The sequence below is a fragment of the Rhinatrema bivittatum genome, chromosome 6 (assembly GCF_901001135.1).
Source record: "Rhinatrema bivittatum chromosome 6, aRhiBiv1.1, whole genome shotgun sequence".
Lineage (NCBI taxonomy): Eukaryota > Metazoa > Chordata > Amphibia > Gymnophiona > Rhinatrematidae > Rhinatrema > Rhinatrema bivittatum.
The window spans coordinates 312,141,936-312,161,367 of record NC_042620.1 but is presented as its reverse complement, the minus strand read 5'-3'; the positions used below and the strand labels follow the sequence as shown (position 1 = coordinate 312,161,367).

The 19,432-nt window shown below is 46.1% G+C and overlaps 1 protein-coding gene across 3 annotated transcripts in view; it reads left to right on the top strand.

Annotated features, from left to right (window-relative positions):
* SHROOM4 (shroom family member 4) overlaps positions 1-19,432 on the top strand; it is a 318,353-nt gene that overhangs the window by 281,122 nt on the left and 17,799 nt on the right. For all 3 annotated transcript variants that reach the window (XM_029607489.1, XM_029607490.1, XM_029607491.1), the window contains 3 exons: positions 6,043-6,182; positions 6,281-6,566; positions 11,510-11,687. In XM_029607489.1, coding sequence (XP_029463349.1) covers positions 6,043-6,182; positions 6,281-6,566; positions 11,510-11,687 — 604 coding nt within the window. The remainder of the gene's footprint in view (positions 1-6,042; positions 6,183-6,280; positions 6,567-11,509; positions 11,688-19,432) is intronic.

Below are 19,432 nucleotides of genomic sequence, written 5' to 3'. Positions count from 1 at the left end.
CTGCTATTATTATTATTTTTTAAAAAGTATTCCCATGTTGCCGAATTTGTGTTTTTCCTGGCTTAGTGGTAGAACTTACATTCTATTTTGTTACATGGCTCTGAGAAATGAATGCATTACAAAATCACTATTAGAAATGATACTCAAAAAATGCCATTTCATTTCATCCCATCCCATTGTAGGGTTTCTGGCAATTTTCATGTAGTTGCATTTTTTTTTTAAACATTTTTATAAGTTAAAGCTTAACCAGTTCCTCTTCTAAACATCCCTTTATCTGATGATGGGTGTTAGAAAATGTTTCCCAATGTCCTTTTATGTTTCCTCAACTTGAAGAAGTGAATTTAAATGGTACAGGTAGAATGTTCCAGAACTTTTCCCTTAAAGTGATGTGGCTGGTCCTTTTCTTTCACCCTCACCTGGCTAATATGAAAGTTCTCGTCTTCCCCCAATCTTCTCACCAAGACTTATCTCAACTGTGGGCTCTCACGTCCTTTCCTATAAGCCTGCTAACCCCCTGCTAATCCAGCTTCGGCCGTAACCTCCTGGAAACATCTCCCTGAAATCTGCACGACGATGAAGAAGGATCTTGTGATTTTAATTTGGATTGCTGCTTTGATCAAATGAAAGATGGGGCTGGCCAGGCTTATTGCAATATGAAAAATGTCTCTCTTGTTTAGAGTCGCCTGGGCAGGCCTAGCTTATCAGTAGTAGTGATTATTTCTTTACATCCGGTCAGAGTTGGAGACGTAGTTTTAGGATTGTCGTCTTCCCCCCCCCCCCCCCCCCCGACACTCTGGGCACTCAGTTAATTTGAATATCCGTCAGCTGAAGCGGGGGTGGGGAGGAGTTTGAAAACTGACCAATCGGCAGCCAGGGATGAGCCATGTTGGGCCGCAGGTGTAGCTGATACGCAGAGCCTAGGATTGCCCAAAATGGCGTTGGTTAAAACGTCCCCAGTAATGGAAGGGGGGGTCCGGCATGGTGGGCTCAGGGCCTGCAAGACTGCTTTATGCGGAAGTTGGGGGCTTGATCTCCAGCTAGCGGGCCTGAGTGCATAAAATCCTGTCTTGACAATCCGGGGGCGGAGGCCGTGCATGTAAAACTATACACGGAAGCCCATTTGGTGCGCCGGCAAAAGGCGCTCTGGGGAGGAGGGGGCAGAGGAAGCGTTTATGGGCATGCTTTTGATTTTTCAAAGTCTGCGCATAAGTGACCATGTAGAAATTGACAGCAGCTGGGGGAGCAGGCGTGACTCTTGTACGCGTAAGTGCAAGTGCCTGCCTAGACAGCCCACAGATTTTCCAGACGGCCTTGTGCGCAAAAGTCGAGCTCTGACAACGTCGGGTAGAGGTCCGCAGTCGCAAAGTACCCTTTGGACTTTAGCTCTCTGCAGGCTGTTACGGAGTGACCCCCCCAGTAAGCCGCCCCTGTGCACAAAAAGAAAAGTTCAACTGTGGGGTAAAAATACAGAAGACTGTCGGTAAAGAAAATGTTTTTAAGTGTTGGCAGCCCTGGCGATGCCGCACGTGGGCACGGTTTACCAGAAAAGGCCACGCTGCCATCTTTTTTTTTTCAGGGAATAAACCCTAGTTGGGTGTCCCCTGTGAAAGGTCTGAATCGGGTTACAGGTACGGAGAGGGTTAACGGTTGCGTCCTGGAGGCGCACTCTAACAACACACCTTCAGGGTGTGCCTTCTGTCAATATTTTCCATGTAGTCGGAGGTGTGGGTGCCTCTCTGTGTTCCTTTTATAGACTGTGTTCTGCTCGTTACTGACCTAATTTCAAATCTTGAGGTGGAAATAATTTTTTTTTTATGAATTACAGCGGTTGTTTCCCTTCATTTACTTATCTAATTTGATTTGCAAGCCGCCTTTCCCAATAATAGTTTGCACAGGGCAGCGTAACAACCCTGAAAGGAAATTATACAGTATTCACGAGGCATGAACGTACCAACTCCAATAAATCACAAATTCGGGCCTGAAAGAAAACTCTAGTGCTCAATTAACGTAAAAGAGTTTTTGTTTTTTGTGTTTTTTTGAAGGAGTCGCTTTGACAGCCTCCGTACTGATGTGCCCGCTGTAGGAGATTTGGCTTTCGGTCCTGGCTCCTGCAGCTGGCCGGGGCTGGGCACTGTGGGGCTAGCGCTGACAGCTCACGAGAACTTGGGTGGTGACTCCGCTTGGCTGCAGCACTGATGTCTCTTGGCTCGGGAGTCAGCTCGGCACAGTGTGTGACATTCAGGCCCTGTGCGCGCCAGCAGTGTGGATTTCTGTTCTAGAACAGTAGGTGCCGGAGGTCAGGACTGAGGTGCATTGGCCAGGGGTGGGGGGTGGGGGACAGAGATCCAATACTGGGATAGTGGCAGGTCAGGACTGAGGTGTTTTGTTAGTGGGGTAAAAGGGGGTAGGGGGGCGGGATTGCCGTGTGTGGATTAACTGGAATATCAAGGGGGAAGGAGTGATTCCAGTTTAGGTCTGAGGTGGATCAGCGGAAGAGATGAGTTCAGTGTCTGCATGTCCCGTGCCTGGCTCCAGCCATCGTTGCCTGTTCCTCACTTGGTTTCAAGCACATGAGCAGCCCTAGAAATGCAACAAAAACAAATCTGAAATGCAGTGGGAGTCTGGGTTACTTCAGCTGCAAATTTGTTACAGGCTAGACTCCAGTTTGCTTCTTAAAATAGGGAAAGTCCTGCTACTAAGAAGATTGAAAGAACATGTTTATGTTAAAATACTTCTCTTGGTCTTTTATTAAAGGGAGGGCTGTGCTGAATTCGGCTTTGGTCCTCGGTTCAGACTGCTCTTCCTTGCGTTCGATAGGGTTGCTGAATTAACACTCGCATTCCTGGTGTGGAGCCTGAAGGGAGCAGAAACGCTGTTCCTCTTTGTGTACCTTCTGGAGTAGGCTGTGGGTACAGGGCCTGATTCATCTCTCCATGTGCGCCTTAGTTACAAATTGGGCCTCGTTGTATTTCTAATTCATTTGTCTGCCACTTGACGTACGTGTGTCCTGCTATCTTATCTCGTGTCCTCCTAATGTCCAGCATGCAGGGATGAGATTGTATTTTGTACCGGTTAAGCTTTTGGTGTACACTTTGATCATTATGAAACATCAATCTTGGATTGCTTTGGTTATGAAAAGACATCGTACTTGTTGAGCCTGACTTTGCTTGAGTAACCCTGGTTTTACTACTCCGTTAGTGGAGGCTACAGAGTCCTATCCGATAAAGACTTTTCTGGGAAGGTAGAATCCTGGGAGAGAGAGCCGACAGAGTAATTGCAAGGTGCTCTTCCATAGACCTGGAGCCTGTAAGAGAATGGGGAGGGACTGTGTGAGATCACTCAGCCAGGAAGAGTCCAGGCCCAGCTGGGAGAGGGAAGCGGCCTGCTGCACTTTACACAAAAGACATACTGTAAAACTTAGGTTTTCTAGCAAGCCCAAGATGCTCGTCTTTCAGCCCAGTATGGTGGCAACTTAAATCCTCGTGAAGCGCCCTTGGGTGACGTGCAAAGGAGGGGATGCCTGCCCTTCTGCGTAGCTGGCACTGGCAAACAGCAGAAAATCCCTGGCTTAACCATGCCCCACTGCCATTAAAGTCCTGCTTTTCAGTGCAACATGAGGGCTGTCTAAACCATTCTGCTTGTTCAGTCAGTAGGTGTCATCTGGTATATTTAATTTTTCCAGTTTTGAAAAGGCTGTGCAAGAAACTATTTCAAGTTAAAGAATTCACAGCATATCCCTTCACTGCTTTCCCCATTCCCCTTCCATACAAATTACATAAATACTGCAGAAGGCTGAGATGAGGTCAGTTGTTCCCCAGATGTTTGTACAGTAGACCAAAATAGATGATTACAAAGCACAGACCTTTATCCTTTGATACCAGAGAGCCCTGAGTGTATCAAGAGCACAAATAACCAGAGGCAGCAAGGCCTGGGTTTCTGCATGGGGAGGTCGCCAAGAATGCTGATTGATCTCTGCAGAAATCTGTAGTGCAGTTCAAATACCTGAGCAAAGACTGGTATCTTTGCAGGTTGAGAAACCTTTTTTTTTATTGGCCCAACCTGATAAAATACCTCGCAGTATTGAAATAAGCTCTTCATCTTTTTTCATGAGTCAACCTTCTGCCAGTTCCTAGGAGCTAAGATCACTGCCTCCGAAGCATCCCAGCTCCCTCAGACCCTGACGCGCAGGACCCAGGTCTCCTGTACAGCAGCTCTCACCGCATAGCCAGCCCCAGGGCAGACATGTGGAAGGGGATACATAACCCAGGCAGACTAATTGCAAGGTGCTCTTCCATGCGCTGGCCATAGATCCCGAGCCTCCTAAGAGAATGGCGAGGGACTGGTGGGAGGGACTGTGAGATCACTCCGCCAGGAAGAGTCCAGTACCAAATGGGAGAGGGTCAAGGCCTGTTCCACTTTACACAAGAGACATACTGTAAAACTGCCAACTTAGGTTTTCCTTTTATTTCACTTTTAACTTGTATACTACTATTTATTTATTTATTTATTTTGTATACCGACATTCGATCGAGATATCACATCGGTTTCCAGATAACAGGTTGAATAGAGCTGGAACTGCCCTATTTTACATTGTAACAAGGTAACAGTTGATTAAACAATTAAAATATGAAACATTGTAACAGAAGAATAAAATTAAAAAGTGGGTATAGGGATGTGGCATATACTACCTTTTTCCTCAGAAAAGGGGGGACCCAGGACCGTTTAGATTTGAAAAATAACAAAACAGAGAAAAACTAAAATACATCACTATAATAAAAAAAAATAAAGTAAAGTCCTTAAATACAGATGAACCACCTCTGCTCCTCTTACTACAGAAAGAGACATGCTGCATCTTATATCTAAAACATGACACCCTACCAGTCAGTACAATAAATCCCACAACATCAAAAATGATACAATCTTTCTCCATCCCACAATACAATAAATATAATAAAAACAATTACTGAAACAGCTTCCTCCATTATAAACAACCCAACCAAATCTATAAAAAGACCCTGCTCTGGAGCTTAACTCTAGGTCCCTGCAGCTGAAGATGGAATTCCTTATGGGAAAGAGGGGGGAGAACCACTCACATCCAGGCCCAGGATTATTTTCGAAGTCTCCTTGTGCAGTAGGGGATCCTGTAATTTTGCTCAAGCTCAAAAGCTGGCTCCGATGGATAAAATGTAGTCAATGTGATCGTGCTAGGTATCGCTAACAATAAAAATCTGCTTCCTCAGTTTACACCTGTAACATGGCATATATTCTGTATTCCCTCGGACACATCTGCCATGGAAGAGCTGTGACTGGGATGCAAGGCCGAGTGTGTCCTGCCATGGAATAGCAGTGACTGCGTAGTAGGGATGAGCGTGCCCTCGACGTATATAACAGACATGCCATGAAATAGCAGGGATTCTGTAGCCTACTTCTTGTGTGTCAGCCACTGGAGAAGGCAGGAAAAGAAGAGCTTAAGAAAAATGCACACTCTCTTTCTCTCGTGCTGTAATGGCGGCCTGATGCCACATGGAGACATAAGGAAGTGCTAAGTAGGTGGTTTGCGGACAGAGGGATGCATGGAGAGCGAGCGAGACAAGCAGGGGATATAGAATAAGGGGAGGCTGGGTGAAGGGGTGGAAAGGGAGAATGCAGAGAGGGAAATAGTCCAGGGGTGGAGAAGAGCAAGACAGGAAACATGGAAGATAGGAGAAGTGCTTGGGCAGAAAGATGGGAAGGTCTGGGAGCACAGACAGTACAAGTTGGAAGGCTGGGTGTAGCATGAAGAGAGAAAATGAGAGGGGAGCACAACAAGACAGATCATGCAGAGACTGTGATTGAGAGAATTATGGGTATGGTACTATAGGCCCTAAAGTGACTGGGTTAGAAACTGGTTCAGTGGGAGACAACAGAGGATGGTGATAAATGGAGATCACGCCAAGGAAAGGGTGGTTTCCAGTGGTGTACCGCAGGGATCTGTGTAGCAGTGTGGCATGTTTCTCTGGATGGATTTAATACATAATGGGGGAATTCTGCTTTCCTTCCCAGGCCGACAGCATTGCGGCAGGAAAGGTTGCAAGTGGAGGTGACTGAAGATGCGGGAGAGAGTGCGGAGGTGGAGCGCAGGTCTCCTGTGAAGGACCGGACCAAGGAGAGGCAGCAGTTGCGGCCTGCTGTCCCCAGTCCTGGTAAGTGGGCTGTTCTCCTGGATAGTGGAGGTGCGGGGGGGGGGCCCTCCGTGTCAGGTTTGGAAGATGATTACACCTCCCTTCCTTTCCCGCTGCAGCGCCGGAGGCACCACCAGGGCCCACGCAGGAGAGCGCCGGCGCGGAGGGCTGCCGGCTGGGCGCTTCGCGCAGGCAGGCCGTTCGGTTGAATTCAGACGAGCTGATGCGAGACGTGGCCGACAGGGACAGATCCTTGGCGGGGGTTCTAAACCCCGCTTCCGGCATGCTGACGGCCGCAGAAGTGATGGGCGACCTTTTCACGAAGAGCAGCAGGCAGCCTCGGAAGGAGCAATGCGAGCCTGGCTGGAGCACGGAGAGGCTCGGTCAGAGCCTCGCCCAAGAAAGGTGGGGGCCATGTCTGTCTGTCTGTCTCTTAATCCACACGGAGACGTGTACGCCATATCGAGGCGTGTTCTGTACACACACACAGCCGCACTTCCGGCACAAGCATGTATGTGAAACACAAAGATCCCTGAGCTACATTAACCTTGCAGTGAGGTGTGACTGCAGGATCCTTTTGTACATTATAGTAATTATTCTCAATTTCTGCTCCGCAGCCACCGGCGAGAGCCTTTGCACTGACCCTAAAAAAGCAGCACAGCTCACAAAAGATCTCATTCATCACCTTCCCAGTCACTTTCCCCCTCCTGCCTGCTGGGCCTTCCGCAGAGATACAGCGCAGTTGCCTTCTCTTGTGCCAGTGGGGGAAAGTGGTTAACGAGGAGCTGGCACCCTGTCTTCTCCCTTTGCTGCTCCTCCTTCTGGCCAGGACAGAGGATTAGCCACCAGATTTGAAAGCTGTATTCTGCCTTCCAGGTCCCCGGCAGGGGGGCTGCCCACGGGCTATGAGATTCTCTTGGGTACCATGGAAGACCCAGTAGCTCTGAGGTCACGCCCACTCCCAGCTCTTCCGTATAAACTTGTTTAATGACTGGGAGTGTATGTAAGCGCCGTGCTGGGGGGATAGGAGGATAGCTTTGGCTATGGGACGTATTATGCTGCAGGACTTAGAAGGGCTACTTTAGTGCAAGGCTTCCCAAACCCCATCCTGAATATCCCACAGCCCGTCTGGTTTTCACGATATGTACCAAGTGCTGTCACTGGAAGTGCCGGTGCACTGCATCGCGAAGAAGGATTTGATTTCCCGAGGGGGCGAAAGCTGATGGACACACGTCAAATGTGTGGTTTTTTTAGATCTCCTGCTCCCTCCAGTGGCAATCTCATGCTATTGCAGGTTTAGATCTTTGGTTTGGCTGTGACTGCTGTGTTCCCCGTTAATTTGGCTCTTCAGGTCAAAATAATTTGTTGACTGGAAAAGCAGATTAAGCTTTATTTTCATCAGGGTCCTGGAGGAACGGGGCGATAAGGTGACTTGTGCAAAGTTGCACTCCGTGGCAGAGGAGAGTCTTGAACTAATAACCCTAAATATTTTCTGTATGTCAGCCCAGTGAGGTAACCATCAGCTCCTGTACAATACAAAGTGTTTTTCTAATTAATTTGTTTGATTGAACTTTATCGTTTTTAATTTTTAAATATCAAAAAGGAGGAAAAGGAGGCATCAGAATGACGATGCCTAGGCTGTAAAAGAGCTTAAAAAGCAGATTGCTTTAATCATAGGTCTAAAAACCTCCATCCTGTGTTTGATTTTTCTAAAATGCCGTGAATACTGAACCTTTTTCAGTTTTTTTTATCCGCATCAATCTAAAGATGAAAAGAGAAGACTCATCTGATTATATCCAGTCATTATCACTTCAAGCTTGGCTTAGAGATTGCAGTAACCAAAGTGAAACCAAAGCCGACACTGGCCAGCGTTTTGCAATAACTATTTCAGGGCAATCTTTTGCAAGACTAAAAAAACATTTATTTAGAATCGTAATGCCATTAAAAAATCCGCTGTTAGAAACTTGCTTACTCCTTTTTCTCCTTCAAAAAAATTAAGCCACAACTTCAGCACGGAAACTCAAAAGCTCTCAGGCATGCGCAGTAAGCAGTGATTTTTAAAGTGAAATCAGCCAATCAAAAACATGTATAGCTGCTAGCCCTGGATCCTTATAGGTTAATAAAAGACCGACCACGCTATGATAAAATGTAATCCCAAGGGTTCCAAACTTTTAAATCTAAAGATCAGTTTGTTCTTATTGTGTCAGTCTCTTATCTCTGTCAGTGCCTTTAATGTCCTGTTTAATGTGCGCTGTTACAAAGCATTTCAAAGACAAAAATGCATGGTTCATTCTAACACAGTGCAACACATTCTTTTCTTTTTTATATTCAGAGATACGCATGCGTCGAGACCTCTTGGTTTTGCCCACATTATATACGTTCTCATTTTTTAAAAGCTCTCTCTGGGTGCTCCATGAGCAGTCAGTGGGGCCGATGTAATGAGCAGCGCTAAGCCTACCGCAGGTTTTTACTTGTGTTTTAGCACGCGTTTTTTTTGTATGTAAAAAGACCTTTAGCGCCGAAAGATCCCTCATTAAAAGCCTGTGGCAAGTTTAGTGCAGCTGCATGCCTAAGTGTTATTAAGTAGTAATTTATCTTACAGGTAGACAGAGAAAACTGGACACGACTTATAACACCCACCATATAATAGTTATGATGAAACTGTTACAGTATTTTGATGGCACCTGTGTAATTGTTAGAATTCTAGACACTATTTACAACATATAGTTATGTGCCCTATTGTGAACTGTTGTGATGGCAACTGCTTAACGACGGTATAGAAAAGATTTTAAATAAATAAATTAGCTATTACCCTGCAATGCAAAGAAACTTGCTAAGGTTGAGGCAGCCTAGCACTAACTGTGGGAAAATCTAATGCCTGCTCAAGCACAGGACTTAAACCCCCCACGGAAAAGAGGGGAGCACCCCAGCCAGCAAGTCCTCCAACACAGTACCTCGGTCTGGGATCTGATAGTGTGGCTGAGCCGGCAAGTTTTCTCTCCCCTCCCTCCCAATGCAGAAACCGGGGTCTGGGGTTCTCCCTGCTCTGATGAAATTAACTCCGAAGAGTCGCCCACCTCACTGGGAACACCAGCCAGAGAAGACGCAGGCGATTGGTCCCTTCACTGTGACACGTCGGTGAAAGGACCAATACCCTTTCAGAATTCTTGAAGGACCAATGTCCTTTCAGAAGTTTTCGGAGTTAGTTTCATTAAAGGAGGGAGGAACCCAGACCAGGGTCAGACCTTCAAGGTGCCCGAGGGAGGGTTTCTGCATTGGGTGGGGGAGAGAGAGGAAGCTTGCTGGCCTGGCCATGGTATCTGGGAGGCCAGGAGCTTGTCTTTTGGAGTGGGGGGAGGGGTTTGCTCGGATTGGCATGCAAATAGGCCAGGAGTAAAAAAAAAAAAAAAAAAGCACGTTCTTTCAGTTTAGCGTGCTTTTTTGGCAACTGATCTATTTGTATATTACTATCTTCCTGCATCCCGTGGGGACCCAAGGATTTGATGCACATGTTAAATAAAACTCACACTAAAATCTAACTGATTTTAGCATGTGTTTGTTTGTTTTTGGTTTTTTTTACATCGACCCCAGTATCTTTTGGGGAAAGCAATGTTTTAGCTGTCTGGGCTTTAGAGCACAGCTAGTGGTCTTGCTTCAATTTTTTTAACATAGTAAATTACAGTAGATCAATTGTCCCATCCAGTCCATCCTGCTAAGGATATACCCCATCTGACAGCCATAGAGTGTGTCCACTTGTAAGATTTCACTCCTTAACCAGGACAGTTTTTCCATGTCTTCCTCATTTGTACTTACCATCCTGGGCAGATAAGTATGCAAAAATACCCCATTAGTTAACTTCTAGCTCCCCTCCTCCCTTCCCATGTCTAATTAGGAAGGTTTGTAATAATCTAAATGGCTACCAGTGCTAACATGGCTGCTGCACAAACATCTGGCCTTCTAGGTCTCCTGCATAGCTGCCCGACAGACCCGGCTAGGTGAGCGCTTGCATGTCCGCTGGGAGCAGAGGTTCCCAAATCTGTCCTGGGGGACCCCCAGCCAGTCATGATATCCAGAATAAATATTCATGAGAGAAAATTTTGCATGCTATGGAGTTAGTGATTGCAAGTCTCTCCGGGACAGGTTTGGGAACTGCTGTGCTAGGACAGCCATTGTGAATGCAGCATCCCCAGCCCCCCAGCCAGCTTGGAGAGTTGAACCCAGACCCTCTGCACAATGGTGCACAGCTTGGCCTTTGATTCATTGGGCCGATCTTACACTTTTGCTGCTTTACTTTCTACTGTATTTGCTTGTAGCTCTTTGTTTAAAAAAAAAAAAGTAAATGGCTGAGAAGAATTACAATGTTTTTTTTTTCCTGCCGTATACTGCTAAGCACTTGAGAACCAGTAATACCAGTACTGGCATAATCCATATTTCACACTTGTAAGAGCTTGCATGCCATTACATTAAAAATACTGAGAAGTTCTTTAGTGCAGTTTTGTTACAGAATACGATCTTAAATCAGGTTCATAATTTAAAAGAAATTGTGTGTATTTGATCTGCAGTTCACGTCATTTTACAAGACGATCATCTGTATATTGAGTGAGACCAGTGCAGAAGATAACACACAAATCCCACATCTCATCTGCCCATAGCAACAATTTGCAATTGAATGCTTGCCTCAGGCTGGATAAAGCATCTGATTTTGTGGGGGGTCTTGCCATGGGACCTGAGTTTAGGGGAAACCTTTAATATCTGAGAGTGTGCAGGCATTCTGTGTAGGATGGCTGGGTGACTTTGTTAATGTTCACTTTGTTCATGATGCCACTTAGTGGTAGCACAGTTGTGCAGCTGTTATGGAAGGCAGGGACACTGTGGGGAAAAATGGAGCTCTGTAAGAAGCCAAAATCTCTGGCTTTTACCCCTCTGTCTGCTTAGTTCTCCATGCAGGTGTAGCCCTGGATTGATAGCCACGTGACAGAATACAGATGACTGTGTTGCAGGATTGGTGCTGATAGACAGAGGATAGAAGCTATCTAGTCAGCAAGAAAATCAGCATCATGCTGCTCATGACCGTTGCATGATACTGGCACTAGTTGGGAAGTAGAAGATGCAGCTTGGTTGGCAGATTCTAGTTTAAGATAAATGGGAGCCCCCTGAAATCTCCTACACCTAGGGGTCCCCAAACCCCATGTGCATACATTTCTGAATAGAGGAGACAGAAACTTCCCAGATGCTGGTTTATTGTATTAGGGTCTTTCGGCTGGAAGCCTTTTGACAGCTTTGATGAGGACCGATTAAGACTTCAAGACCTTTTGGAATGATGAGACTCGTTTTTCTTTTGAATATAGGTATGAATTTCAGCCCATTTCCCCTCCCTCAGGGGGCGCCATCAGCCCCACCTCCTGCTCGGCCTACTACAACACGTCGGCTGGCAAGGCAGAGCTGCTGAACAAAATGAAGGGGCTGCCAGAAGTGGACGAGGTGGAGTCGGATGAGGATGTGGACCATGAGCTGGCACAGAGGAAGGTAAGAGTTGAGCATTCAGTGCTTGTTGGCTGATATGCTTTGCCACAAGCCAAGCGTACGTGATGGGCTTCAAAGGCCCTCGGAAGATTGTGCATGCTATAATATATGCATATTACACCAGACATTAACTTTGTTGGTACTTGAATTTAAACTAGCAGAATTGTCAAAGCTTTGTCAACCCCAGTGTGAAAATCTGAAGCAAAGCTCTTTCTCCGTAGACCGATGCATAATTCATGTGTAAAGCAGTAAAGTAAGTGACATCCCATAGGTGGCAATGTAGAAATTTGGCAATAAATAAGTAACTGTGGCCAGTCACACAAATTACAGCTCTCCACCCCCTCCACAAGCAAACCAGCTGCTTGTGGGTACGACTGGGCAGCCTGTGTTTGAATATCCAGAGAGGAGCAGGTAATGCGGACATGGAGAGGACTCATTGCAAAAGCCAGGGAAGCCCTCAGACTCCCCAGACCCAGCTCATCCTCTCTGCCCCATGCCTATACACCACGCCCTCTTAATACTGCCCCCTTACTTCTCCTAATCTCTTCTGCCTCCAATCCCCTCCTTTCCTTACTCCCTCTGCACTTTAATTCTCCCCCTCCTGCGTGGGCATACGTTGGCATTTATATTTGGGGTGGGGGTTAACATCCTGGTCCATGCCCTACATCACCGTAGCCTGCTCTGCCACCCCCACCCCCCCATTTCCTCTTGACCTGTCGTTCGCTATTCCCCTCCCAGTTCCTAATCTTCCACTCCCCAGCAGGCCCCTCATGAGCCCTTGTTAGCCAGCTCCCTCCTCTGCACCCACCCCTCCATCGCTCCCTACCCTCACCCCCCTCCTCAGCATATTAGACTTCCCTTCCACTTACCTCTCAATTTTCAATCCCCCCCCCCCCCCAAGCTTGGCTCACCTCCCTGCTCTGCCCTCCCTGAGACCAAGCACATCTCTCTCTCTCTCTCTCTTTTTCTGGAACTGCTCCCGTATTCCCCGTCCCCTGCAGCTCTTCTCTCTGCACTCACAGATTGCAGGCCAGAGCCAGTCCTGTACCTGCCTGCGCTGAGCCCTGGCGGCTCCGAGGTCAGCAGCTCCCGGAGCTACAGTTGCATCGTGGAAACATCAGAGATAACGGCGCTGTCCTGCAGGATACAGCAGAGGAATGTTTGTAATGTTGTGTGCGTGAGCAAGGGAAACGGTGTTCCCCTCTCAGTACTGGAGCTGCCCAGGTGGAGCCCGTTTTAAAGAGCCAGATTTTCCAGCCCACGGCACTGCATGCCAGCACTACCTCCTCCCCCTTCCCCCATCCTTCCAGTAAAATACTTGATTTACCTCCATGACTGCAGGGCTTGAAGCAAAGGGCAAATAACCACCTGCCCCAGCTGCCCCACTACCCTTGACCCATTCCCACCAAACAAAATAATCTTCCAACCTTTGCGTTTGAAGTTTCAGTTTATCCTCTGGCTCTGCTTGCACTTAGCTTTCTCTTAGTTTCCTCTTTTTATCCTCATTCCTTTTTTTAAAATGTATTTTCTGGGCTTCTTCTTTTCTTTATGTTTCTGTTATTTTTCTTCCATTTATATCTCTCTTTATCCTGCCGGCTTTCCCTCCGCAGCTCGTTGTTTTCATGGTCTCACCCCCCCTCTTGCCACGTCTATCCTTCCCCTTATCCTTCCTACCTCTTCTGTCTCCCATGATCACTTCTCTTCTCACAGCCCCTTCTCTTGGTTTACCTCCCCTATCAGCCCCCATCCTCTCTGTCCTTTCCCAGGCCACCTCTCTCTACCTCTTAAATTCCCTTCACCTAACCACTCACCCGAGGTCCTCTTATCACAGCCCATGTTCTCTCTTCCAGCTTTTATCCCCTTCTCACTGCCCACTTTGCCTCTCTTAACGCTCTCAGCTGCTCTCTCAGCCCCTCTCATCCTCACAGTCTGTGTCTACTCCGTTCCCTCTCACACAGCTCCGCTATGGGCTCCTCTCCCCAGCCCCTCGCAGTTCTCTCCTCATCTCCCAGCCAGAACGCAGTTCCTCTCCCAGATTCTCCCTGCAGTATTCTCTCTCCCATTGATTGTGTCTCTCAGTCCCTTTCTCACCCTGCGCATAGCTCCTCTGTTCCTCTCTCACAGGCTGATGCAGAAAAGTGCATTCACCTGCTCTTGAACCCACATTTTGCGAGCGTAAGCCTTCCTGCTGATGCAGCAGGGAGTTTTCCGCTCACAAAATGAGCGTTCAGAAACGTGTGGTTAGCCCGGCACCCTCCCATGGAAATTTCATGCAAATGAGGGCGGTAAGCCTTCCCTCCCAATCCAGAGAGGTGTGCTGGATGAGCGCACATTTTCTTAACGTTAGAAACTTTACTCCTGGTCAGAGGTGGAATAAAGCTTCTAATTCTGGATCTTCCGCCAGGGCTCGCTCTCCACCCCAAGGCGAGGACAAGCAGAGCAGAAGCTCAACAGTGCATTTATTTTTTTAAGTCTATCCATGGCTAGATAGCCGGCTAGGAGCACAAGAAAAGAGAGGCTCCTAAATTAGGAGCAGAGCAAAATCTATGCTCCTATACGCTCGCTCCCATTCAGCCCCTTCACACCTAAGTTAAAGTTTTAACTCCTGATTTATTTATTTATTTATTTATTTATTTCGGATTTTTATATACCGACATTCTCAATACAAGTATCGAATCAGGTCGGTTTACATATAACAAAACTTTTGCACAAAAGGCGTTACATGGAACAGCGTTTCTTAACATATAACGTATAACATATTGCATTTAGCATATAACCTATAACATATGGATATTAATAGTAGATTAAATTAAATATTACATAGATAATAATAATAATAATAATAGTAACTCGTCAACAGGACGTAGGTGAATGCTCGGCATGATTATAGCGAGAATAAATATCTAGAAAAAAATTAAAGGGTAGACTAAATTGAGATTTGAGGGTACACAGACCATGTTGATGTGCAAAGTATGCGAGATGCATTAGCATCTCGCATACTTTGCACATCAACATACAAGATGGCCGCCTGCACGCATACAAGATGGCCTACATACAAGATGGCCTCGCATACAAGATGGCCGCCTGCACGGGGAAAGAGTACAATTGGCCGCTCAAGACGTGATGTCGTGATGTCACGTCTTCAGTGGCCAATTGTACTCTTTCCCCGTGCAGGCGGCCATCTTGTCGTGAGGAGCTATCGGAGCCAGATCTTCGCGTTCCTGCTCGTGGCTCATGGCTGCAAAACAGCAAGTTTTGCCGGTGTCCGGGCTGGGGGAAAGCTTCGCCGCTGTCAGTGTCCCCCCCCCCCCCCTCCCGGAGCAAGGCTGCTTTTCGCGCCCTGCTCCGAGAAGGGGGGGGGACACTGAAAAGTCGTTTCGCCGTTGCTTCTGCGTTGCTTCGCCGCCGTCAGTGTCCCCCCCCCCTCCCGGAGCAAGGCTGCTTTTCGCTCCCTGCTCCGAGAGGAGGGGGGGGGGGACACTGACAGCGGCGAAGCAACTTACTTTTGCACCCGATCGGACCAGACTTCCTGGTATCTGTCATTTCAAATGACATTTGAAATGACAGATACCAGTGTGGCGTGAAGCCTTAGGCCCGCGCACCCAGGATCCTGTATAGGCGCTCTATCCAGTATCCTGGGTTGCGCGGGACTAAGGCTTTTCGGACGCGGCTTACATTTACATATAATTAGGCTTCAGGATCGAGCGGTAGGTGAGCTGCACTGTGCGGGCGGTAACCGCGGGTGCCGTAGGCACTAACGCAGCTCTTCCTACCGCTCGGTACTGGATCACCCTGTGTATTGGGAGTTAAAAAAATATTTAACCTGTGCTTAAACACTGTGTGCTCTTAACGCACAGGTTATTGCATTGGCCTCAACAGCTTTCCCATCTCCACTGCACCTCAGGGGACACCCAAGGCAGGAAGCTTGTCTCTCCTATATTGCTGCAGCCCATTGGTCAGACATTCCTTGGCCACCCAATAGGCTGCAGGGAGAAGCGGGAACGGTGAGAAAGAGAGAGAAGCAATTCCTTCCTGCTGTCCCCTGCAGCAAGGAGCTCTGATGCTCAAGCACCAACAGAGCTAGCCATTATCGCCACATCCACCTGCTTCACATGATAATATAACATGCAACTGATAAGATTTATTTATTTATTTATTTAAACATGTATAAACTGCTTCTCATACTTCCTAAGAGTTTTTTACATAAAAACATATATAATTAAAAGCATAAAATAATACATAAACTCATAAAACAATTACATAAAACAAAAGGAAAATACATAAAAACAAAACCTTAGACTCTGCCATATAGTTTACTCAAACATCCAAATCCTTAATGCACCTAGCTAACCTCAGGAGACTATGAAATAAAAGTTATGAAATATAAAATATAAAACCTGCCTCTCTAGCTAAAAGCTTGTTTAAAAAAAAGAACCTCTTTACCTATTTCCTGATTCCTTTTGTCGAACTCGCCGCCTAGACATCTTGTGGCAATAGATTCCATAACTCTGGGCCCTGCACATTGAGAAGATGTTCTCGTGTTTCATCCAATCTAATCGTGCAAAAAGAGGGAATATCAAGAAGATTCTTTGAAGCCGATCTCAAAGACCTTAGATGGTTGGGGGAGCTTAAGAGCAGCATTAAAACAAGGTGGAAGAAGCCAATTTAATTCCTTAAAATCAAGCATAAGAACCTTAAATTTGGTCTGCCAACATATTGGTAACCAGTGAAGTTTTGTCAGAACTGGGGTTATATGCTGTCGAATTGAATTGCCAGAAGCAGTGCGAACTGCTGAGTTCTAAACACACACTGCCGTGCTCGTATAGTTGTCTGGGGAAGACCAAGTTACAGTACATTACAATAATCTAGCGATGACATAACAAGAAAATGCACAATAGTCTTTAAATCATTTTTACTAAGAAAAGGGCGTAATCTGCGTAGCAATTGAAGTTTATAATATGCCCCCTTAACTAATTTATTGATATGCGGTTTCAAGGACAATCTAGAGTCCATGGTAACCCGTAGGTTGTGAATCTGGAATCCGATGGGTATGGAGGTCCCATCAACTGCCAATGAATTGGGAATGTCTTTTGAGGGATACCTGGTGAGATACAGTATCTCAGTTTTACTCATGTTTATTTATTTATTTATTTAAGGTTTTTTTATACTGGCATTCATGAAAAAATTCACATCATGTCGGTTTACATAAAACAGGGGTGCGATGAATACAACAACGAACATAAATAAACGTGATGAAGAGATGCAGTTACAATTAACAAGGGTTGTTGAACCGGGTGGAGGAAATGAAGAGAGATAAAAGAGGTTAATTATATACAAATATACAATATGTACAGTGTACAGTATATACAGCTACTGTGTCGCGTGTTTGCTGGTGAGGCGTATTAGATGAGGTTCGGGAAGGCTTGCCTGAACAGCCATGTCTTGAGTCTTTTCTTGAAGGTTAGGAGGCATGGCTCGTTTCTGATATCTGGGGGGATGGAGTTCCATAAAGGTGGGCCAGCTGTGGACAGGGCTCGGTCTCTTAGGGTACTGTGATTAGTGGTTTTGGTGGGTGGAACCTGGAGGCATCCTCTGTAAGCTTCTCTGGTCGGTCTTGTTGATTTGTGTAAGCGGAGGGGAACTTGAAGGTCAATTGTGGTATGTTGGTGAATGATTTTATATATCAGGGTGATAGATTTGTAGATGACTCTGAAATGAATTGGCAACCAGTGAAGGTCTTTCAGGACTGGGGAAATGTGGTCTCTTTTCCTGGTGTTTGTTAGTAGACGGGCTGCAGCGTTTTGAACCATTTGGAGCGGTTTGGTGTATGAGGAAGGGAGACCAAGTAAAGTAGAGTTGCAGTAGTCTAACTTAGAGAAAATGAGAGCTTGGAGGATGGTTCTGAAGTCTTTGGCGTGGAAGAGGGGTCTTATCCTTTTTAAAACTTGCAGTTTGTAGAAGCAGTCTTTGGTTGTTCTGTTGATGGAGGCTTTGAAGTTCAGCTTATTGTCGATTAGCACCCCTAGATCCCTCACTTGAGTGATTTGTGGGTTGGTTGGGTGACAGGCGGTGAGATTGTTGTTGTCAGGGGTTATGAGTAATATTTCAGTTTTGGAGGAGTTTAGTACAAGATTTAGGCTGTTGAGGAGGCGTTTGATTTCTAGGTGACAGGTCTCCCAGTAGTCGAGGGTTTTTGAGTATGAATCTTTGATGGGGATCAGGATCTGGATATCGTCTGCATAGAGAAAGTGTTTTAAGTTGAGGTTGGTGAGGAGTTGGCAAAGAGGTAGGAGGTAGATATTAAAGAGTGTAGGAGATAAAGAGGAGCCTTGTGGGACTCCTATAGTTGAGTCGTGGCGTGATGATTCTTTGTTATGGATTTTGACTTTATAACCTCTGTTGGTGAGAAATGATTTGAACCAGGAGAGAGCCGATCCGGAGATTCCTATCGCAGCTAACTGGTTGATGAGGATGGAGTGATTGACGGTATCAAAGGCTGCCGAAAGATCCAGAAGGACCAATAAAAAGGATTGGCCTTTGTCGAGACCTAGGATGAGGAGGTCTGTAAGGGAAGTAAGGAGGGATTCGGTGCCTAGATTTTTGCGGAATCCATGTTGCGAGGCGGAGAGAAGTTTGTTATCTTCAATGTAGTCTGATAGTTGAGAGTTCACAAGCCTTTCCATGATCTTGGCGATGAAGGGGAGATTGGCTATTGGGCGGTAATTGTTGGGGTCTTTTAGTTCCAGATTGTGTTTTTTTAGGAGAGGTTTGAGTGAGGCCTGTTTCAGGTCTTCTGGGAAGGAACCGTGGGAGAGCGAGCAGTTGATGATGTCCGCCATTGTTTTGGAGATGGTGTCTGGGATTGAGAGGAGAAGTTTGGTGGGAATATGGTCCGCCGGGTGTGAACATGGTTTCATTCTTCTAAGGATGGTTTGAATTTCAGAGGATGAGATGGGTTCAAAGGTTTCGAGGTGAGTGTTTCTGATGGGAGTCAGCAGAGCCGATGGTAAGGGGGGGGATCTTAGAGGGTAGTTGAATGAGAAGATTCTTGATTTTGTTTTGAAAAAAGAGAGCGAATTCTTCTGCCTTAGATTGAGCTTGAATACTGGGGCATTCTGGGGAGGGTACTTGAGTGAGAGAGGAGACATAGGCGAATAGAGCTTTAGCGTCAAAGACCATGTTGTGTATTTTGGATGCGTAAAAATCCCTTTTTGATTTAGAGGTGGAGGCCTTGTACAGGTGTACCATGAGTTTGTAAGCTGAGAGTGTACTGGCACTTGGAGATTTCCGCCAGTTAGCCTCCTTTTGTCTTAAGTTTTGTTTGAGCCTTCTAAGTTCGTTGGTGAACCAGGGTTGTCTTTTGGAGGCATTAGGATGAGCTTGTTGGCTATAAGTCATATATATGTCATATATATAAGTCATATATATAAGGCTTGTTGGCTATATGTTAAACTTAACCATGCCTGTACAGTTGCTAGGCATGAAGAAATCCTGTCTAGCGTTTCTTAACTCAATCCTTAATGGTATTTAAGAATTGGAGGTCGGCAAAGATACCGATAGCTCACATCCAAGCATGCAAGGACATGGCAGATTGAGTAATGTAAATGTTAAACAGTTGGGCTAAAAAGCTTTAGCTGCAGTTTGGTCACAAGATTTAAACTGTAGTATATCAGATGAGGATTTATGTGATTGTGATATGTTAATTAGAAAGACAATGACATGTGTCCTTTTGGGAATCTCATTTTAAA